This window comes from Heptranchias perlo, chromosome 17, assembly GCF_035084215.1.
Source record: "Heptranchias perlo isolate sHepPer1 chromosome 17, sHepPer1.hap1, whole genome shotgun sequence".
NCBI lineage: Eukaryota > Metazoa > Chordata > Chondrichthyes > Hexanchiformes > Hexanchidae > Heptranchias > Heptranchias perlo.
In genome coordinates this window covers 2,712,652-2,736,429 of record NC_090341.1, presented here as the reverse complement: position 1 = coordinate 2,736,429, position 23,778 = coordinate 2,712,652, and the positions used below count along the sequence as shown (strand labels likewise).

Genomic DNA, 23,778 nt, shown 5'->3' with positions numbered 1-23,778 from the left:
CTCAGAGAGATCCCTCGGCAGTCATGTGAGGGATGGATTTAATTCTCCAGCAACACGGAAACTCACTCACTGCCTGCAATTAGACCCGGCTTCAAGGGCGCCTTCATTCCCCATCAGGTAGGTCAGTCGTTGCATTTTAACAACCTTTGAAGAAAATAAAAATAAATGCAATAAATGAGTTTAAGGTCTGGGTGTGGAGTTTGCCCGCCCTCTGATCATCCTGTTAGTTACATGTCAGTTTCCGAACTGTATCAGTGTCCCGGGCGAGTGAGACTAAATCTGACCCAAGGTTTCACTCTCGGCTCCTTCTTTACTGCGATCGGAAACTTTTTCTGTTTTATTCTCCTCTTTCCCCCCCCCCCCCCCCTCCCCGGGTCTGTGCGGGTAAATGTGGCCGATGTGCAAAGGAGAGGGGAGTTCAGGCACTCCGACTCGCCGTGTGCTGGCAAATATTGACAAGTTGGTGCTTGAGGGTTACTGTCGGTCAAACTGACCTGGGGGCCAGTTTGGGGGGGGGGAAGAGAAGGGGGGGGGGGAAGAGAAGAGGGGGGGGGAAGAGAAGAGGGGGGGGGGAAGAGAAGAGGGGGGGGGAAGAGAAGAGGGGGGGGGAAGAGAAGAGGGGGGGGGGGTGGGGAAGAGAAGGAGGGGGGTGGGGGAAGAGAAGAGGGGGAAGGAAGGAGGGAGGGAGGGAGGGATGGGGAGCGAAGGAGGGAGGGAGGGATGGGGGAGAGAAGAGAAGGAGGGGGAGAGAAGAGACCTTAAACCCCGTACAATCCGCGCAATCCCTGGGAATGAGCGGCGGATCCGCGGTGGGGAGTTTGGCCGCTCGGTGTTTACAGCCCGGGGGGCGCCTCACACGAGGCTGTGCAGATATTTATCCCAGATTGTAGTTTTGAGACTAACCGACCAGGTAAAAATATTGTTACCTTTTCTTTTTCAAAAAGAACAAAAATCATATTTAATTTTTAAAGTGACTTTTCAATGTTGCATTTTATGAACAATCCTTCCACTCACTGCAAATATCAGAATTCCATTGGATCTCCAACATTTAAATCAAGCGTCACAATATTTGCGCTGAGGTATCTCACATACTTTGTAAACTTGATTGAGTTTTAAATCTGATATTGGGAGCTGGTTTTGCATTCACAGAATCATAGAATGAAACAGCACAGAAGGAGGCCATTTGGCCCATCATGCCTGTGCCGGCTCTTTGAAAGAGCTATCCAATTAGTCCCACTCCCCCCTGCTCTTTCCCCACAGCCCTGTAAATTTTTCCCCTTTGTGGAGAAGTGTTAGAGGGGAAAAGTTTTAAAAGTTTGAATGGTGTTGAGTTGTTAACTGATTATATTTTCTTGCACCTGTGGATGGGAGCTGAGCTGAGCAATTGGATAATACCCGGATTTGTCCTGTGTCGGACTCAGGATAGTGACCCCCGGACATACCGAACAGGGCAATGTCTGCCCCCCCATACTGTAGCACCCAAACACGGGGGTGGGGTTCAGGCCAACAACATTGACCCAAGTTTCCCCCCACCCCCTACATGAGGTGTGGAACTGAATCCAACAGACTGTGAAACTGAGCAAGACAGAACAGCATACATTGCCAGGCTGTACAAGGTTAACTGGCCCCATCTGGGGCACCAACTGGGGGCTGCAATCAGCATTAACTTGAGCCAGTAGAGAGAGAAAAGAACCAGTCAGGGTCCTTGCAGCTGCTCCCGAATCAGTGAATCTGGAACTCTTTTCCCGCAATAAACTGTTGAGGCTGGGGGTTGATTGAAAATGTCAAAACTGAGATTGTTAGGTTGGGTATTAACTCAATTTAACTGCCGCGATTCAGTTAAGATACAGATCAGCCCTGAGCTAATTGAACGGCGGAACAGGCTGGAGGGGCTGAATAGCCTCCTTATGTTCCTACGGGACTAATTGGGTAGCTCTTTCATAGAGCTGACTCAGGCACGATGGGCCGAATGGCCTCCTTCTGTGCTGTATCGTTTCATGATTCTGTGATCCTTTCTGGAAGGTCCATAGGTCGGGTGAGGGGCAGGGTTCAGCTTGGCCTGTGATTCCCTTCATGGTCAAATATCCTACTGGCTGCCACTTTTTCAGATCAGCCAGAAAGCATAGAGAAGGAGGGATTCCCATAACTGCCACCCAATAAGAATCAGTAAGAGGAGGTTTTAGGATGATTTAAACAATGTGGTATGAACAGTACATGCTACAGAAAGCAGTGTGATAGGAAAATATCTCCTGGTCAGGCTGACGATATACGCTCATGATTTTGTCACTCGTGAGTTTTGACAGTGAGCCTCATCTCTGCCCTTATTTATCAGCTGCTGCTGTGTCGGGGATGTATGCTTTTATTTATGGTGCTGTCAAACTGGATGGAAAGTATTCTCCCCTCACAGTCAGCTGGTACAGATCACATGAAATACAGTCAATTCATTAAAGCAGTGGATCTATGCAACTGTGAAACCACTCAAAGCAATTCAGCTAAACAACTAACCTGTGCTGTACCTGCCCTGGGAGTGTTTGATGGGACAGTGTAGAGGGAGCTTTACTCTGTATCTAACCCGTGCTGTACCTGTCCTGGGAGTGTTTGATGGGACAGTGTAGAGGGAGCTTTACTCTGTATCTAACCCATACTGTACATGCCCTGGGAGTGTTCGATGTCCACATGGGGTGTCCAAATTGAAATGTGTCCCATTTGCCAGTGCTGAAATCTCTCGCCTTAATGAACAGAAACAACTTGAAAAGGTTAGGGTATTTCAGGGGTCACTGTATTGTATGGCTTTTAAAATGTAAATGTGAACACTCCTGTGTTTATTAGGAGCTGTGTCGACTTGGGATCTTGTGTGCTTGGACCCAGACAGCAGGACCTCCTGAGGTAGTCAGCCATTGACCCTCGTCACTCTTCAAACTATTTGGATAACAGTCAGCAATGGTGGACCACCTGCTCTCTACTGAAGAAACCTTCCTGTCCACGAGCTCCCCTGTGGGATACCTTAGCGACATGGTGATGGACAGCAGGGGCTATCAGATGCTGTCATCTCCACTGTCCGAGGACGACAGTGACTGTTCCAGCTCCTGCTCCTGCTCCAGCCCTGACTCTTTGGTCCTAAGTTCCAGCTACAAGAGCACATCGAGCACCGAGAGCGGAGACAGCATCATAGATTATCTACTTTCCCAGGCTTCCATAGGGAGTTTCCCAATTCCATGTTGGGGCAAGAAGGAAAGCCATTCAATCATCAAGGAAGAGGCCCTGGAATTTCCTGATTTTGGGACGGAGTTGAAGGATTTGGGGTCATTCCAGCCCACACTGGAAGAAATTGAGGAATTCCTTGAGGAGAACATGAACATTGACTTGAAGGATGAGCCCAAAAATGAGGGCAAGGACCTGAAAAACGGGGATCGGGGATCTACAGGTGTGGCACAGGAGAAAGACGAAACAAGAACGGGAATCACAGAACCAAAGTGCGAACAGACCGGCAAATCGAGAAGTGTGAGGAATACCGACGTGGGGCTGAAAGTTGAAGGACGCGTCCCAGTTATTCTCCAACTGCAACCCATGGAGGTGAAGCAAGAACAGGGCAGCGGCCTCGGCCCACAGCCTCAGGCGGACCTTAAGATCGCACAACTGCTCGTCAACATTCAGGGACAAACGTTCACCCTGGTGCCTCAGTTCGTGCAGTCCTCCAGCCTGAGCTGCTCCCGCCAGTTCGTCCGGATAGCTCCGGTGCCCATCGCCGCCAAGCCCGCGGCCGGGGACGTCGACGGCTCCCAGGGCCAAGGGGGCGTCATCCTGGGCCAGAAGTTTCAAAAGGGGACCCCGGCAGAACTGATCAAGATGCACAAATGCACCTTTTCGGGGTGCTCGAAGATGTACACCAAGAGCAGTCACCTGAAAGCTCACTTAAGGAGACACACGGGAGAGAAGCCGTTCGCCTGTACTTGGCCAGGATGTGGTTGGAGGTCGGTAGGAGCATTCTGTTGCTGTAATCGCGAGGTCTAGATTCTAAGAGCCTTTCGGATGCGACGTTAAACCGAGGGGCCCCCGTCTGCCCTCTCAGGAGGATGTAAAAGATCCCACGGCCACTATTTCAAAGAAGAGCAGGGGGGCGTTCTCCCCGGTGTCCTGGGGCCGATATTTATCCCTCAACCAACATCACTTTTTTTAAAAAAAAAGATGATCTGGTCATTTATCTCATTGCTGTTTGTGGGATCTTGCTGTGCGCAAATTGGCCGTCACATTTCCCTACATTACAACAATGACGACACTTCAAAAGTACTTCATTGGCTGTAAAGTGCTTTGGGATGTCCTGAGATTGTGAAAGGTGCGATAGAAATGCAAGACTTTTGTTAAAGAAACAACACAGGGAATAAATTCCAGTTTAGGGCCACTTAATAATTCTTCATTTTATTTGGAATTCAGTTATTAGTTCCCAGTACGGCCTAGACGGGTTCCGAAACCCTCTGAGGTGACACAGTGCTGCTGGGGAGGGGGTGCAGGTCATGGGGGGAATAGCGGAGCTGTGAGGATGGTTGATTATTCTGGAGTTTTAATTGATTACCTGTTGAGGATCAGTGAGTATTTATACAGAACTTTCTCTCAGAAGATTAAATGGGTGGGTAGAGTCCATGATAAGGTAGAAACGTAGAAACAGGAGAAGGCCATTCAGCCCCTCGAGCCTGTTCTGCCATTTAATTAGATCATGGCTGATCTGTATTTTAACTCCATCTACCCGCCTTGGTTCCGTAACCCTTAATCCCCTCACCCAACAAAAATCTATTGATCTCAATCTTGAAATTTTCAATTGACCCCAGCCTCAACAGCTTTCTGGGGGAGAGAGTTCCAAATTTTCCACTCCCCTTTGTGTGAAGAAGTGCTTCCTGACATGGGAACAGCACCACCTGCACGTTCCCCTCCAAATCACACACGATGCTGACTTGGAAATATATCGGCCGTTCCTTCATTGTCGCTGGGTCAAAATCCTGGAACTCCCTTCCTAACAGCACTGTGGGAGAACCTTCACCACACGGACTGCAGCGGTTCAAGAAGACGGCTCACCACCACCTTCTCAAGGGCAATTAGGGGATGGGCAATAAATGCCGGCCTCGCCAGTGACGCCCACATCCCATGAATGAATTTTTTTTTTTAAATCACCCCTGAACGGCCTGGCTCTAATTTTAAGGTTCTGCCCCCTTGTTCTGGACTCTCCCACCAGAGGAAATAGTTTCTCTCTATCTACCCTATCGAATCCCTTTAATCATCTTGAACACCTCAATTAGATCACCCTCAATCATCAATACTCAAGGAAAAACAAGCCTAGTTTGTGCAACCTGTCCTCTTAATTTAACCCTTAAAGCCCCGGTATCATTCGGGTGAATCTGCGCTGCACCCCCTCCCAGGCCAATCTATCCTTCCTGAGGTGCGGTGCCCAGAACTGAACGCAGTCTCTCCAGATAGGGTCCAAACAGAGCTCTGTACAATTGTAGCATAACCTCCACCCCTTTGTATTCCTGCCCACTTGAGATAATTATTTCCCCAGAGACGACCCTGACCCCTCTCCTGCTGGTCCCTGGGGTTGGGGGAAGGCGAGGAAATTGGACAGCTTGTCAGTTCCACTGCCACAGACGTGAGACGGGGCAGCCAATGGCCTTTGTGGCCGGGGAAAGGGGAGGAGACTCAAGGTTTCGGCAGTGAGGCGGTGTTGGGACTCCTTGCCACGTTTTCTGTGGCCTTACTGCTCCCCCCCCCCGCCCTGCCCCGCCCCGCCCTCCTGATTTGGGGTGGTGTAGCTGAGGAAAATCCAGGCCTGAGTGTCAGCAGGCTGTTCCACTGTGGAGGTTATCACAGCCCAATTCGAATCTGCCTCCTGTCCGACATTCACACGGACTTTGCAGCAAGAGTTACTTGACCGTCGATTCGGAACAGGAACCCTGACCAGCTTTCCTCTCCCGTGGAATGATGCGGGGACCACTGCTGACCAATCGGTGCCCCCTTAATGCTGACCAATTAACTCAGTAAAGACGAGGGAGTGGGCTTTGGAGGGGGAGCAGCACAGATTCAGCAGAATGATACCAGGGGCTTAGAGGATTAAATTACTCGGACAGGTTGCACAGACTAGGCTTGTATTCCCTTGAGTTTAGAAGATTAAAGGGTGATCTAATCGAGGTCTTTAAAATGATCAAAGGATTTGCTATGGGGGAAAAGAGCAGGGGAGTGGGACTAATTGGATAGCTCTTTGAAAGAGCTGGCACAGACACGATGGGCCGAATGGCCTCCTTCTGGGCTATATGATTCTATAGTAACTAGATTACCACACCCAAAATTTTCACAATTACATTCCAATGAAAAACATGTACGGGGGGAAAAAAAAGAAAATGCCAGAAACACTCAGCAGGTCAGGCAGCATCTGTGGAGAGAGAAACAGAGTTAACGTTTCAGGTCGATGACCTTTCGTCAGAACTGGAAGATGTTGAGAGATTTAGCAGTTTTTAAGCAAATACAGAGCGAGGGAAAGGGGGGCAAGATAAGAACAAAAGGGGAAGGTCTGTGATAATGTGGAGGGCAGGAGTAATTAAATGACACATGGGACGGTGGTGAAAGGCAAAAGGAGGGGATAATGGTGAAGAAACAAAAGATGGGCCCAGAGGAGGTACAAATAGTTACAGAATGTTCGAGAGAATGGGAGTGGTGGTTAAGATCTAAGGAAAGATGTATAATTAAACTCTCAGTCACAACTTTTCTCGTCTACAGTCTGAGCTCTCCTTTCTCCTAAGTGGCCCGTCCTACGCATTCCCTGCATCCTCACTCTGTTGAAATTAAGACTCTCGTCTCCTCCTCTCACCCATCCTTTCCTCCATTTCTCCCACAATCTACAGCCTCTTAAAAACCTAATTTGACGTTCCCTAAATCACTGCTCCCTGATTTCCGTCGTCTCCTCGCCCCAACTCTCTTCAACCTCTGGATCCTGCACCTTGTGCTCAATCCCACACACTCGTTACTCAATTAGGAGCACAAAAATCATCGACTTACATTGAATACACAGCACAGAAACTTTCAGAGAAATATCAGGGAATTGGGACGTTTCCAGAATTAAGTAAATCAGATTACAATCCCTTAAAATTCCAAAAAGAGCAGCATTAAAGTCTAGAAACAGGACCACATGAGAACCATTGCAATAAAGTTGTGGTGAAAATGTTTGAACTGGTTGTAGTCAACATTTTTTCTGTGCTTAATTAAGGGGAAGTATGTTCAAGCGATAATCCAGTATCCGCATCAAACACTCCCAGGGCAGGTACAGCACGGGTTAGATACAGAGTAAAGCTCCCTCTACACTGTCCCATCAAACACTCCCAGGGCAGGTTCATGGGTTAGATACAGAGTAAAGCTCCCTCGACACTGTCCCATCAAACACTCCCAGGGCAGGTTCACGGGTTAGATACAGAGTAAAGCTCCCTCTACACTGTCCCATCAAACACTCCCAGGGCAGGTTCATGGGTTAGATACAGAGTAAAGCTCCCTCGACACTGTCCCATCAAACACTCCCAGGGCAGGTTCACGGGTTAGATACAGAGTAAAGATCCCTCTACACTGTCTCATCAAACACTCCCAGGGCAGGTACAGCACGGGTTAGATACAGAGTAAAGCTCCCTCTACACTGTCCCATCAAACACTCCCAGGGCAGGTACAGCACGGGTTAGATAGAGAGTAAAGCTCCCTCTACACTGTCCCATCAAACACTCCCAGGGCAGGTTCACGGGTTAGATACAGAGTAAAGCTCCCTCTACACTGTCCCATCAAACACTCCCAGGGCAGGTACAGCACGGGTTAGATACAGAGTAAAGCTCCCTCTACACTGTCCCATCAAACACTCCCAGGGCAGGTACAGCACGGGTTAGATACAGAGTAAAGCTCCCTCTACACTGTCCCATCAAACACTCCCAGGGCAGGTTCACGGGTTAGATACAGAGTAAAGCTCCCTCTACACTGTCCCATCAAACACTCCCAGGGCAGGTACAGGGTTAGATACAGAGTAAAGCTCCCTCTACGCTGTCCCATCAAACACTCCCAGGGCAGGTACAGCACGGGTTAGATACAGAGTAAAGCTCCCTCTACACTGTCCCATCAAACACTCCCAGGGCAGGTACAGCACGGGTTAGATACAGAGTAAAGCTCCCTCTACACTGTCCCATCAAACGCTCCCAGGGCAGGTACAGCATGGGTTAGACACAGAGTAAAGCTCCCTCTACACTGTCCCATCAAACACTCCCAGGGCAGGTACAGCACGGGTTAGATACAGAGTAAAGCTCCCTCTACACTGTCCCATCAAACACTCCCAGGGCAGGTACAGGGTTAGATACAGAGTAAAGCTCCCTCTACACTGTCCCATCAAACACTCCCAGGGCAGGTACAGGGTTAGATACAGAGTAAAGCTCCCTCTACACTGTCCCATCAAACACTCCCAGGGCAGGTTCATGGGTTAGATACAGAGTAAAGATCCCTCTACACTGTCTCATCAAACACTCCCAGGGCAGGTACAGCACGGGTTAGATACAGAGTAAAGCTCCCTCTACACTGTCCCATCAAACACTCCCAGGTCAGGTTCACGGGTTAGATACAGAGTAAAGCTCCCTCTACGCTGTCCCATCAAACACTCCCAGGGCAGGTACAGCACGGGTTAGATACAGAGTAAAGCTCCCTCTACACTGTCCCATCAAACACTCCCAGGGCAGGTTCACGGGTTAGATACAGAGTAAAGCTCCCTCTACACTGTCCCATCAAACACTCCCAGGGCAGGTACAGCACGGGTTAGATACAGAGTAAAGCTCCCTCTACACTGTCCCATCAAACACTCCCAGGGCAGGTACAGGGTTAGATACAGAGTAAAGCTCCCTCTACGCTGTCCCATCAAACACTCCCAGGGCAGGTACAGCACGGGTTAGATAGAGAGTAAAGCTCCCTCTACACTGTCCCATCAAACACTCCCAGGGCAGGTACAGCACGGCTTAGATACAGAGTAAAGCTCCCTCTACACTGTCCCATCAAACACTCCCAGGGCAGGTACAGCACGGGTTAGATACAGAGTAAAGCTCCCTCTACACTGTCCCATCAAACACTCCCGGGGCAGGTACAGCACGGGTTAGATAGAGGGTAAAGCCTCTGTGTAACTTTAAATACCAAATTCTGCAAAATTTGTCAGTCTTCCTAGAGGAAGTCCAGAATCTTCCTCTCACCCAAGTTCCTGAACCGCTCCCTTCCTTGGACTGCAGCGGTTCAAGGAGGCAGCTCACCACCGCCTTCTCAGGGTAATGTCCTTCAGGGAAGGAAACCTGCCGTCCTTACCCGGTCTGGGCCTATATGTGTCTCCAGTCCCCACACCAATGTGGTTGACTCTTAACTGCCCTCTGAAGTGGTCTAGCAAGCCCCTCAGTTGTGTCAAAACTGCTACCAGTGGTTCAAGCGGAAGGCCCCCCACCACCACCCTGTGTCAACAGTGGGTAATACTCTCGCCTGTGAGTCAGAAGATTGTGGGTTCGAGCCCCCCCCCCCCTCCACCCCCTCCCCCTCCGCTCCAGAGACTCGAGCCCCATAGTCCAGGCCAACACTCCCAGTGCCAGTACTGAGGGAGCGCTGTACTTTCGGATGAGACGTTAAACCGAGGCCCCATCTGCCCTCTCGGGTGGATGTAAAAGATCCCACGGCCACTATTGGAAGAAGAGCAGGGGAGTTCTCCCCGGTGTCCTGGGGCCAATATTTATCCCTCAACCAACATCACCAAAAAGCAGATTATCTGGTCATTTATCATATCGCTGTTTGTGGGATCCTGCTGTGCGCAGATTGGCTGCTACGTTTCCTACATTATAACAGTGACTACACTTCAAAAGTACTTCATTGGCTGTAAAGCGCTTTGGAATGTCCTGAGGTCATGAAAGGTGCTATAGAAATGCAAGTCTTTTTTTCTTTCTCAAGGCAACTAGCGAGGGGCAATAAACATCAGCGCACATCCCCAGAATGAATTTTTAAAAAATAATGACGGTGTCATGTGGACACATCGGCGTTGTCTCCCTTCCTGTGACAAAGTCTGTGACCCTTTAAATTCAATTAGATCGTGGCTGATCTGTATCTTATCTCCATTTACCCGCCTTGGTTCCGTGACCCTTAATCCCCTCACCCAACAAAAATCGATCAATCTCAGTGTTGAAATTTTCAATTGACCTCCAGCCTCAACAGCTTTTTGGGGGAGAGAGTTCCAGATTTCCACTCCCCTTTGTGTGAGGAAGTGCTTCCTGACATCACCCCTGAACGGCCCGGCTCTAATTTTAAGGTTCTGCCCCCTTGTTCTGGACTCCCCCCACCAGAGGGAATAGTTTCTCTCTATCGACCCTATCACATCTTTTAATCATCTTAAACACCTCAATTAAATCACCCCTTAATCTTCTATACTCGAGGGAACACAAGCCCAGTCTGTGCAACCTGTCCTCGTCATTTAACCCTTTTAGCCCCAGTTCCCTTGGAGCCTTAACCCAGGAAGAGTCAGCGCCTTCGAGTGAGGAGGGGATGAAACTGGACTCTGGAAGAGGGGATGATTGATCCTTGATACGTCTGTTGATGCTTTATTGCAGGTTTTCGAGGTCCGATGAGCTGTCCAGACACAGGCGCTCGCACTCCGGAGTCAAACCGTACCAGTGTCCAGTTTGTGAAAAGAAATTTGCCCGCAGCGATCACTTGTCCAAACACGTCAAGGTGCATCGGTTCCCCAGAACCGGTCGGACGGTCCGGCCTGTGAACTGACCATCGTGAACTCTGACCGAGCAATAGCCAAGAACTGCACTTGATTTCAAGGAGGGGGTCGAGGGACGGAATAAAACCCCCCTCCCCCCCCCCCCCCCCTCCCCCCCTCCCTCCCCCCCCCACACAGGAGATTTTATAAGTTATTATTGTGCGGCAGACGTGCACTGTTTTATTCATTTCCACCACAAGAATGATGCACTTTGGCCTCCTCCGGAATAGGGCTGGCCAGCATGAACAGGACTGGCCTTTTAGTTTCAATGCTCCTGTGCTGTGGTGGATCCAAGATGGCTGACTCCGGCTGCCAAAGTGAATTACGGTTCTTCCCCCCCCCCCCACCCCGGGCTTGTCTACTAGCAACTCCTCCGCAACTAGCACAGCACAGGCCGGCTCTCGCATGAAAGGGTGTCCACAGGTTGTGTTACGCAGTAACTTTCTTTAGTCACTTTGAAGAGAAGAATTGGGCCTTTTAAAAGACCCATTGTTCAACCTGAGGCCTACTCCAAGGGCTCATTTTACTACCTGGACTGTGAATTGTGAGAGGGGCACTCTGCAGAGCTCACCTGGGGGTTACCTGTTTGGTTTTTTTGAGCATGCTGTCTTTAAAAAAAAAATAGGTGAATAAGACAGCAAAAGTCCATATTTTTTTCCCTCATTTTTGAACATTCAGCCTGTTTTTTAAAAAGAAACGTACAGGCGCATCTGAAATTTGCAGGGCTCCGGGCAAAGAAGAGGGGGAGTGGGACTAATTGGATTGCTCTTTCAAAGAGCTGGCGCAGGCACAATGGGCCGAGTGGCCTCCTTCTGTGCTGTATGATTCTATGATCTCGTCGTGTAGTGGTTCTGATACTAGACTAGTAACCCAGAGGTCGTGACTTTTTAAATTCTACCAAGGCAAGTTGTGAAATTGAATTCAATAAATCTGGTGATTTGTGGACTGGCACCAGAAAATAATGACCATGGGAGCTGCCGAATTGTTGTTAAAAAGCCAACTGGTTCACTAATGGCCATCATGGAGACAACCAACCTCGCCTACATGTAATTCCAGTTGTAAATTACATGGTTGACTCTTAAAAAGAAGTAAGAACTTGTATTTATACAGTGCCTTTCACGACCTCAGGATGTCCCAAAGCACGTCACAGCCAATGAAGTTCTTCTGAAGTGTAGATAGTGTTGCAATTTAGGAAATGCAGCAGCCATTTTGTGCACAGCAAGATCCCGCAAAATACAATGTGATAATGACCAGATAACCTGTTTTTAATTATGTTGGTTGAGGGATAAATATTGGCCCCAGGACACCGGGGAGAACTCCCCTGGTCTTTGAAATAGAGGCAGTGGCATCTTTTACATCCGCCTGAGAGGGCAGACGGGACCTCGGTTTAACGTCTCATCCGAAAGACGGCACCTCCGACAGTGCAGCACTCCCTCGGTACTGCACCGGGAGTGTCGGCCTGGATTATGGGGCTCAAGTCTCTGGAGTGGGGATTGAACCCAGGACCTTCTGACTCGGAGGTGAGCGAGTGCGACCCACTGAGCCACGGCAGACGCTTAACGGTCCTCCGAAGTGACCTAGCAACCAGTTGCTGGAGGGAAGGCTGACTTAAACGTTTTCAGGGTAACTCGGGATGGTCAAGAATACAAGCTCGGCTTATTGGAATATTCTGCATCAAACCCAGAGCTGCTGGGACCCGAAAACCTTCCGCACTCGATCTCAGTTGGCCCCTCGTAAAATGTTCCTCAAGGTTGGACGGTCTCCATCCGTGGAATCTGCAGTCTCTGTGGCATCTTAGTGTCGCTCTGTCGCCTGGGATAAGGGGACGTTTCCCTCTTTGTCCCCCCCCCGCCCCCCGGTCTCCCATTATCCTCCAGTGCTTGGGCAGCTGTGGGTTTGAATTGGCACTGGCCCCATTTTCCGTCCTCTCTGCTGACCGTCTCTCTCTTTGATGCAGCTGGGGATTCCGCCAAAGTCCGGTCGATCGTTCGGTTTAATTATTAATCGGTAAAGCCTTCAAGTGACCTTTCAGAGACTGTAGATAGCAGCGTAACTTAAAATATTCACCTCATAGGTGATGGACAGCCTCGACTTTATATCGGGGCCTTATCACGTCTCTCAGAAACAGCTGAAAGTGCCTCACATACAATAAATTACTTTGAAGTGCACCGACTTGTATTGTAGGCAGATGTGGCTGCCATTTTGTGCACAGCAGGATCTCAGAAACAGCAAAGAGGTGAATGACCAGATAATCTGAATTCAGTGATGTTGGTTGAGGGATAAATATTGGCCCAGGACACCAGGGAGAACTCCCCTGCTCTTTAAGTAGTTCCCTGAGATCTTTAAAGTCCACCTGACTTGGTTTCATATCTCATCAGATCAGAATTTCCCTAACCCTAACCCTAACCCTAAAAAAAATACATGCACTTTATCCGCTTATCGCATTACTTAGTTTACTGGTCTATTTAGTATTAAACAGAATGAATGAAGGGTTTGCGACAAACAAAAGCTTCTGAGATCCCTGAATCCTCCTGCGATTTTGGCCACGTGCCTCAGGTTTGGCTATTGAAGAGTCACAGAATCTTTCTGAGATACCGTCGACCATGACTAGCTGTTCCATCTTGTCTAGAACGGTGGAACCAGGGGACACGGCCTGCGCTTAAAGGGGGTAAATTCAAAACTAATCTGCGAGTCAGTATTTCAGTGAGCGAGTGGTCAATCAATGGAACAGGATCCCTGGGGAGATGATGGGAGCAGTTTGGATTGACTCATTCAAATGCAAATAAGATCGATTACTTTCAGAAAATAATATTTTGGGATCCAGTATGTGAGTAATTTGAGACATGACGTGTGTTGAGTGTAACAGGCTCGGGAGGAACAGGTGACTTTGGACCTCTGGTTCCCAAAGCTCTCCCCCACTGGGGGGTTTCCCTCACCTCATGTCTGGGTCTGTTGTAGACTCATTGATGGAGATTGATTGCTAGGATTGGCCATTATCGTTGTATCCTGCGATTACCAGGGTGGTAGAAGGTGAACTAGATGGACCCTGGTTTTTTTGTCCAGCGATTGCTATGTTCCTGAGGTTGGGAGTTCTGTGATGTGTTTGTTCAGTTGGATATTGTCCTTTGATGAAGGAATGGTATGTGCTATATAATACCACATGCCCTTTGAACTCCAGCCTGCTCCTGAGATTTTGAGTTGACAGCTGAAGGAGGAAATCTGGGGGAACTCTCTTCCCCAAAAAGCTGTTGAGGCTGGGGGTCAATTGAAAATTTCAAAACTGAGATCGATAGATATTTGTTGGGTAAGGGGATTAAGGGTTATGGAACCAAGGCGGGTAGATACAGATACAGATAAGCCATGATCTAATTGAATGGCGGAACAGGCTCAAGGGGCTGAATGGCCTCCACCTGTTCCTACGTTTCTATGCAACAGACAATGTGACCGTGTTCTTCTTGCGATGTAGAGAGTTTCAGCAGAAGTAGATAAACTCTTGTAGATAAAACAATACACGCCTGCACTGACTTGCACAGTACTTTGAGATAAAGCAGCTTCTAGGAACATAGAAACAGGAGTAGGCCATTCAGCCCCTCGTGCCTGCTCCGCCATTTGATAAGATCATGGCTGATCTGTGATCTAACTCCATATACCTGCCTTTGGACCAAATCCCTTAATACCTTTGGTTGCCAAAAAGCTATCTATCTCAGATTTAAATTTAGCAATTGAGCTAGTATCAATTGCCGTTTGCGGAAGAGAGTTCCAAACTTCTACCACCCTTTGCGTGTAGAAATGTTTTCTAATCTCGCTCCTGAAAGGTCTGGCTCTAATTTTTAGACTCTGCCCCCTATTCCTAGAATCCCCAACCAGCGGAAATAGTTTCTCTCTATCCACCCTATCTGTTCCCCTTAATATCTTATAAACTTCGATCAGATCACCCCTTAACCTTCGAAACTCTCAAGAATACAACCCCAATTTGTGTAATCTCTCCTCGTAACTTAACCCTTGAAGTCCGGGTATCATTCTGGTAAACCTACGCTGCACTCCCTCCAAGGCCAATATGTCCTTCTGAAGGTGCGGTGCCCAGAACTGCTCACAGTACTCCAGGTGCGGTCTAACCAGGGTTTTGTATAGCTGCAGCATAACTTCTGCCCCCTTGTACTCTAGTCCTCTAGATATAAAGGCCAGCATTCCATTAGCCTTATTGATTATTTTCTGTACCTGTTCATGACACTTCAATGATCGATGTACCTGAACCCCTAAGTCCCTTTGGATATCCACTGTTTTTAACTTTTTACCATTTAGAAAGTACCCTGTTCTATCCTTTTTTTGATCCAAAGTGGATGACCTCACATTTGTCTACATTGAATTCCATTTGCCACAGTTTTGCCCATTCACCTAATCTATCAATATCGCTTTGTAATTTTATGTTTTCATCTGCACTGCTTACAATGCCACCAATCTTTGTGTCATCAGCAAACTTAGATATGAGACTTTCTATGCCTTCATTTAAGTCGTTAATAAATATTGTGAATAATTGAGGCCCCAAGACAGATCCCTGCGTGACTCCACTAGTCACATCCTGCCAATGTGAGTCCCTACCCATTATCCCGACTCTCTGTTGCCTTTCGCTCAGCCAACTTCCTAACCAAGTCCGTACTTTTCCCTCGATTCCATGGGCTTCTATCTTAGCTAACAGTCTCTTATGTGGGACCTTATCAAATGCCTTCTGGAAGTCCATATAAATAACATCCATTGACATTCCCCTGTCCACTACTTTAGTCACCTCTTCAAAAAATTCAATCAGGTTTGTCAGGCACGACCTACCTTTCACAAATCCATGCTGGCTCTCTCTGATTAACTGAAAATTCTCGAGGTGTTCAGTCACCCTATCCTTAATTATAGACTCCAGCATTTTCCCCACAACAGATGTTAGGCTAACTGGTCTATAATTCCCCGGTTTCCCTCTCTCTCTTTTCGTAAAAAGCGGAGTGACATGTGCAATTTTCCAATCCAGAGGGACAGTTCCTGAATAGAGTTGCCAACTCTGGCTGGATGTATTCGTGGCGGTTTCATCACATGACCTCCCCTTCAATTGCCCCGCCTCCACACTCCCCCCCCCCCCCCATTGGTCACCTGACACGCCCATCCTCAATATGCCCCGCCTACCCACGGCCAATCAGAAATCGAACAGACTCTTCGTTACCTGGTTGGATGATTCTTGACTGTCAGTCTAACAGTCCTTTCTTTCCCACCTCCAACATTTTTATAACTAATAAGCAAAAGTGTTGAAATAATTTTTTTTAACGACCCTATGATTTTTCTCCTGGGGTTTTTGCTCCCAGCAGAATCCAGGAGATTAATCTTCAATTCCTGGAGACTCCAGGGCAATCCTGGAGAGTTGGCGACTCTCGGCCTGAGACCTTGCCTGGTCAGTAGACGCTTCAAACATAAAACATCCTCTTAGAATCCCACCACATGAGGAATTCAGTTGCCTGGTTTGGAAAATGAGTTGCCAAGATGACAGCTTTGTGGTGTGTTTAGTGAGTGATTAGTTCTGTACCTGCAGACCTGGATCAACATAAATATTATCACACTGCTGTGCAGCTCACGTGTTTAATCTCAAGTCCAGATTCTTCTGTGTTCCGTGCTGCTACTGTTCTGCATTTGGAATTGAAAGCAGTCGTTCACTGATCCTTGCCTGGTACAGCGGTGTGGGGGGTTCTGCCTGTCCAGGTCCAGCGGTGAGGGGGGGTTCTGCCTGTCCAGGTCCAGCGGTGAGGGGGGGGTCTGCCTGTCCAGGTCCAGCGGTGGGGGGGGGTCTGCCTGTCCAGGTCCAGCGGTGGTGGGTGGGGTGTCTGCCTGTCCAGGTCCAGCGGTGGTGGGGGGGTGGGGGTGTCTGCCTGTCCAGTTTTTGAGCCGAGTGTTTTTTGAGTTGGTTGTTTTGGAATTTCTAAATGTGCACCAGACACGCGGCGGTCTGTTTTGTAATAAAATGGAATTCATTTTTTAAAAGAAAGACTTGCACCTTTCACCGCCTCAGGATGTCTCGGGGCGCTTTACAGCCAATGAAGTACTTTTGAAGTGTAGTCACCATTGTAATGTAGGGAAACGCGGCAGCCAATTTGCGCATAGCAAGATCCCACAAACAGCAATGTGATAAATGATAACAGATAATCTGTTTTTAGTGATGCTGATTGAGGCATAAATATTGGCCCAGGACACCAGGGAGAACTCCCCTGCTCTTCTTCAAAATAGTGGCTGTGGGATCTATTACATCCACCCAAGAGGGCAGACGGGGCCTCGGTTTAACGTCTCATCCGAAAGACGGCACCTCCGACAGTGCAGCACTCCCTCAGTACTGCACCGAGCGTGTCAGGCCTGGATTACGTGCTCAGGTCTCTGGCGTGGGGGCTTGAACCCGTGGCCTTCTGTCTCCAGAGTCGAGAGAGCTACCCACTGAACCATGGCTGATGCACAAGTCTGTGTCTCCTCATGTGGGTTGTTGGATCTGAAGGTTGTCAATGAGTTTCCATCAGAGCAGAGCAAGCTCTGTCTCTGCCCTGCCTTTGTGCCCTGTTCCCTGGCCTTGATCTTGGCCCTCGCCCTCTTCCTGTCCCCTGTTCTGCTCCTACACCTTGAACTGTTCGTATCTCACCAGGAGACTTGGTAATAAAGATATCAGCCAGTACTGGTACCTCCTCAGACGCTGGAGTCCCTATAACTTTCGTAGTGCAAGAATTAAAATGAAGTCAGTTAATTCACGAGGTGACGGGGACAAGTCCAGGGTCTTTGTGGCACTTCATACTGTTTGCTATCCCCACAGTCCGTTGGAATACAGTTTTTAATTTAGTAACTTATAAGCGTGTATGGAAACAGAGTACGTCTATGGCAGTGTGTTGATTCTGACACAATACATTATTTTTAATGTAACAGGCCTAGCTTGCATCCTATGAATGTATGTACATATTCTGTATACAGTTAGGCCTATATATAATTAACCTATTGAGATTTCTCACTTGATTATGTAAATTTTGTGAATTACACTGTAAAACAAATGTACATACCTTTCAAAGCAATTCTGTATATTTTCGTCGTTCTATAAAATAAAATATATATGTACTTTTAAAAAAAAAAGTAATATTAAATTCAGAGTATAAGAGAATTTGTGTTGAATTGTGCCTGTTTTATTTTTAATTGGAATTGCTGTTTGGGTATTTCGATATCCCAAGAGCACTGCCAACATTGTACTGGGATGTGGATTTGACTTTTCAGTTTCCCATTCTACCAAATAACTCTGCTCCCAGAAAGAAAGACTTGTATTTATATACAGCACAGGTTAGACAGAGAGTAAAGCTCCCTCTACACTGTCCCATCAAACACTCCCAGGGCAGGTACAGAGTTAGATACAGAGTAAAGCTCCCTCTACACTGTCCCATCAAACACTCCCAGGGTTAGATACAGAGTACACCTTTACACTATCCCATCAAATAAGGCCTCTATCAGCAAGATTACCAGCGCTCATTTAATCACAGGTTTAAGAACATAAGAAATAGGAGCAGGAGTAGGCCATATGACCCCTTGAGTCTGCTCCGCCATTCAATATGATCATGACATATCTTCAACTTTATTATCAACTTTCCTGCCGACCCCCTGATTCCCCTAGAGTCCAAAAATCTATCAATCTCAGCATTAAATATACTCAATGGCTCAGCATCCACAGCCCTCTGGGGTAGAGAATTCCAAAGATTCACAACCCTCTGAGTGAAGAAATTCCTCCTCATCTCAGTCTTAAATGGCCGACCCCTTATCCTGAGACTGTGCCCCCTAGTTCGAGACTCGCCAGCCAGGGGAAGCAACCTCTCAGCATCAACCCTGTCAAACCCCCTTAGAATCTTATATGTTTCAATGGGATCACCTCTTTTTCTTCGAAACTCCAGAAAGTGTAGGCCCATTCTACTCAATCTCTCCTCATAGGACAACCCTCTCATCCCAGGAATCAATCTAGTGAACCTTCGCTGCACTGCCTCTAAGGCAAGTTTATCCTTCCTTAGATAAGGAGACCAAAACTGTACACAGTACTCCAGGTGAGGTCTCACCAAAGCCCTGTACAACTGTAGTAAGACTTCCTTACTCTTGTACTCCAGCCCCCTTGCAATAAAGGCCAACATACCATTTGCCTTCCTATTTGCATGCTAACCTTTTGTGTTTCTTGTACCAGGATACCGAAGTCTCTCTGAATACCAACATTTAATAGTTTCTCACCATTTAAAAAATATTCTGTTTTTCTATTCTTCCTACCAAAGTGAATAACCTCACATTTCCCCACATTATACTCCATCTGCTGCCTACTTGCCCACTCACTTAACCTGTCTATATCCCTTTGCAGACTCTTTGTGTCCTCCTCACTGTTTACCTTCCCACCTAGATTTGTATCGTCAGCAAACTTGGATACATTACATTGCAGTTTATGCTGTGGGTCGATGCCAATTAGTAATTGGATTGAGACTTCCTGAAACTCGTATCGCACTGGACGCCACTAAGTTCTGGGTTTCTCCTAACAGCGACTTTTGATGGGCTATTTTTCCACATCCTCCTGGTGCCCACTGCCACCTTGCCCACTGCCACCTTGCCCAAATGCCACCTGGTGCCCACTGCCACCTTGTGCCCACTGCCACCTGGTGCCCACTGCCACCTGGCCCACCGCCACCTGGTGCCCACTGCCACCTTGCGCCCACTGCCACCTGGTGCCCACTGCCATCTGGTGCCCACTGCCACCTGGTGCCCACTGCCACCTGGTGCCCACTGCCACCTTGCCCAAGTGGCCATTGCTTCCCGTATGAGCCTCAGCAGAAAAAGCTGTTGAGCTATTCGACTGTGGAGCGCATCGGAGCCAAGCCCGATCCACAAGTGGAAACACACTCACTTACACATGCACACATTTCCACATTCACACTCAAACACACAATCAAATGAGACATGTCACTGCTGTAGGCACAAGTAAAACATGGAGACACAAGATTAGCAAGTTAAACATTAATCTTCTATGACCTGAACTAAGATAGTGCTGGCCTTCACAGTTAACATTTAATGGGTTCCGTGGGTCTCCACAGCAACAACAGTGAAAGAACTTTGAAGTTCAATTGAAGAAAAAATGGAGTCATATTTCCAAAGGCGAATCAATAAGCGGCTGTATTTGCATAACGTTACACTTAGACAAACAGGATCTCGTCTTTCTGCCGTGCATTGCTCTCAGGTTATTGATTCATCACTTTTAATATTATGACTTGTTGGTCGTTCGAGTTCGGTCATTGCAGGCCCTTGTCCGTGTGTTGTCCTTGTCTCCTCTCCTGAAGGAGTTCCACCAGCGATGACTGCCCTCCACAACATGACCCTACAGGCCAGTTGTCTCTGTCCTCGGCCTCTTACATTGTTCCAATGAAGCTCAACGGAAGTTTGAGGGACAGCACCTCACCTTTCGATTAGGCACTTTACAATTGATTTCAATAACTTCAGATCATAACCACTGCTCCCATTTTTTCGGACAGCAGGTGCTGGTAATGGTTCTGCTGTTGCCATTTACAGCTACTCTGGACCCGTCTTTTATTTCTCTACTTGTCCCATTACCATGCTTTTCACCATCGTCCCTTTGGTCATTGAATCACTCCTGCCCTTTTTGTTCGTTCCTCCCCGACCTTGTCCCTGCCTCTGCACCTTGAAAGACTGTTAAATCTCTAACATTTTCCAGTTCTGATGAAAGGTCATCGGCCTGAATGGTTAACTCTGTTTCTCTCTCTCCGTAGATGCTGCCTGACCTGCTGAGTGTTTTCCAGCGTTTTCTGTTTTGAGGCCAATCTTCATGCGTGTTCCTGGACACGGGTAAAGGGCACGACTGCAGCCAAGCACAATTCTGCCCTCGTCCAATGCCCACACATGCCCATTGCCCAACAGTGGTGGCCAATCAAGAAGGAGAAAGCAGGCTAGTGTCTCCTTTCTCCAGCCCAGGGACGTGGAGATGAAGTGAGGTGCCCCCCTCTCATTGCCACAGATCGAGGAATGTGTCTTGTTTGGGTCCGATATGGCTTAGTGTGTGACTCTGAGTAATCCCATTTTTAATAGAAACAAACTCTTCGAAATATGGTGGCAGTTTCTGGCAGAGGTCACTTCAAAATTCCAACGACCTTTTCCTTGTCACAAAATATCAACATTTCTTGAGGTGAAAGGTGACCCAGTCGGAGTTTGAGAATCTCAGCGCAGCGTTGCTGCTACTTTAAAGAAAGAGCAAACTTGCATTTCTATCGCGTCTTTCACGACCTCAGGACGTCCCAAAGCACTTTACAGCCAATGAACTGCTTTTTTGAACTGTAATCACTGTTGTAATGTAGGAAACGCGGCTGCCAATTTGCACACAGCAAGATCCCACAAACAGCAATCAGATAAATGACCAGATCATCTGTTTTAGATGTTGTTTGAGGGATTCACTGGCTGTGAAACGCTTTGGGACTCCAGAGGACATGAAAGAAGCTATATAAATGAAGTTCTCTCTTCTTTCTGTTCCATGGAACTATTTGAAGAGCAGGGAGTACTCCTGACGTTCTACACACTACCAGAATGACATAGAAATTACAACACAGAAACAAGGCCATTTGGCCCCACCAGTCCATGTGGTGTTTGTCCTCCACACGAGCAGTATCCTAATCCCATGTCCCCACCCTGTCTCCATATCCCTTTATCCCCCTTTCCTTCAGACACCTCTCTAACCTATTCTTCAATGTTGACATGGTCTCTGCCTCAATCACTAACAGTGCATTCCACGGCCTCACATTCTTCTGTGTGAAAGAGTTTCTTCTGCTCTCTGTCCCAAATCTCTTACGTCTATATCCCCTCGTTCTGGACCCCTCAATCACTGGATACAATCTGTTACTATCCACACTGTCCCATCCCTTCATAATATCAAACACCTCTATCAAATCACCACCCAATCGTCTCTGTTCCAATGAAAACAGCCCCGATTTTTCAAGTCTTTCTTTGTATTCCCTCACACCAGGCAGAATCTTAGTGGATCTGTATTGTATCCTCTCTATTGCCTCAATATCCTTCCCATGATGTGAAGCCCAAATACTGCACACAATCCTCCAACTGTGGTCTTACCGAGGTTTTATATAAACTCATCATTACATCTCGACTTTTATATTCTATACATAGAATGTACAGCACAGGAACAGGCCATTCGGCCCAACTGGTCTATGCCGGTGTTTATGCTCCACACGAGCCTCCTCCCTCCCTACTTCATCTCACCCTATCAGCATATCCTTCTATTCCTTTCTCCCTCATGTGTTTATCCAGCTTCTCCTTAAATGTATCTACACTATTCGCCTCAACTACTCCTTGTGGGAGCGAGTTCCACATTCTCACCACTCTCTGGGTAAAGAAGTTTCTCCTGAATTCCTTATTCCTTTTACCCCTTGCCATAAATCCCAGTGTTCCACTAGTTTATTGTGACCTTATCCACTCGAGGAGCTGCTTAATATCTTTTTAGGCTGAAATCATAATCCCTCTGCTCTTCCACATCACCAGTTTTCCCCTCATTCAAAGTGTAATTATTGCTTCTATTATTTTTATCAAAACGTGCCACCTCACATCTACTGACATTGAATTCCATCTGTCACGTTTTTGCCCGTTCCATCATCTCATCAGTATCCCCCTTGCACCTTCCTTTTCTCCTCAGAATTATTTACCGTGCCTCCTATTTTAGTATTGTCTGTAAATTTGGACACCACTCTCTCTAACCCCATATACGAGTCTTTGATTTCCTGGACAATATTAATCTTTAGACCAATAGCATTAAAAAAAAACAGATTACTGGCCAGTTAGCTCATTGCTGGTTTGTGGGTTCTTGCTGTGTGTGTATTAGCTGACACGATTTGCCTATATAACAATACTGACTGCGCTCCAAAAAGTACTTCACTGGCTGCAAAAATGCTTTGGGACGTCCCGAGGGCCTGATAAGGTGTTGTATGATAGGGGAGTTCTTTCTTTTACTGCGTGTGGCAAGAGGCATTTGTTTTATATGGAAGCAATTTCCTGAAATCCGAGACCCCAGCGAGGGAGAAATGCTCTCCTCAGTAGAAAGAGAATGATTCTACAAAAGAGAATTTTTACTTTCCTGTACAAATTGAATCAGTGCCTTACGAATTGATAATTACAGAGTGTGAGTCATTAACAGTATTGAGACCCATCAGCATCAAACTTCTTTACGCTCTTCAAACTGTGCTCAGTCCAACAAGAACATCTGGGATAGTTGGCGGGGACTCAAAGCCTTGAACAGTACGATTCAGTTGAGACCATTCCCCCTCTGTGATCAGAACAATGGACCGTAAAGCAGAGGCGCTGAAGTTGGCTGTCTCTATAAAGCAGAGTTTTATCTGTGAGATGTTACATATTAGTCATCAAACATTGATTAACTCAACAAATCAATTGAAACGAAAGACCCAATCTCAGGTCCTGAGAGCGGTGTAACGTTTGATGTCCTGAGTGGCTTGATTTGTTGTGCAGCGATTTTAAAAATGTAATTCATTTTTTTTACCCTCCCTATCTCTGTAACCTCCTCCAGCCCTACAACCCTCCGAGATCTCTGCACTTCTCCAGTTTTGGCCTCTTGCGCATCCCCGATTTTCGTCGCTCCACCATTGGCGGCCGTGCCTTCAGCTGTTTAGGCTCTAAACTCTGGAATTCCCTCCCTAAACTTCTCCCCCTCCCTCTCCTCCTTTAAGACGCTCCTTAAAACCTACCTCTTTGACCGAGCTTTTGGTCACCTGTCCTAATATCTCTTTATGTGCCTCGGTGTCAAATTTTGTCAGATAATCGCTCCTGTGAGGCGCCTTGGGATGTTTTACTATGTTAAAGGCGCTATATATTTATATGATGTTGTTGATCATTTTAAAAAATATTCGTTCTCAGGATGTGGCCGTCGCTGACAAGGCCGGCAGTTATTG

The 23,778-nt window shown here is 47.4% G+C and overlaps 1 protein-coding gene across 2 annotated transcripts; it reads left to right on the top strand.

Moving 5' to 3' along the window:
• The first annotated feature begins 19 nt into the window (after window positions 1-19).
• klf15 (Kruppel like factor 15) lies at window positions 20-16,531 on the top strand. 2 transcript variants are annotated; one of them, XM_067998348.1, is made up of 3 exons: window positions 20-117; window positions 2,830-3,971; window positions 10,629-16,531. In XM_067998348.1, exons 2-3 carry the CDS (start codon window positions 2,941-2,943, stop codon window positions 10,795-10,797), a joined length of 1,200 nt encoding a protein of 399 aa, XP_067854449.1. In that variant the 5' UTR covers window positions 20-117; window positions 2,830-2,940; the 3' UTR covers window positions 10,798-16,531. The 2 variants fall into 2 exon arrangements, with proteins under 2 accessions (XP_067854449.1, XP_067854450.1); XM_067998349.1 differs by having other exon boundaries at window positions 20-121.
• Window positions 16,532-23,778: the final 7,247 nt, after the last annotated feature.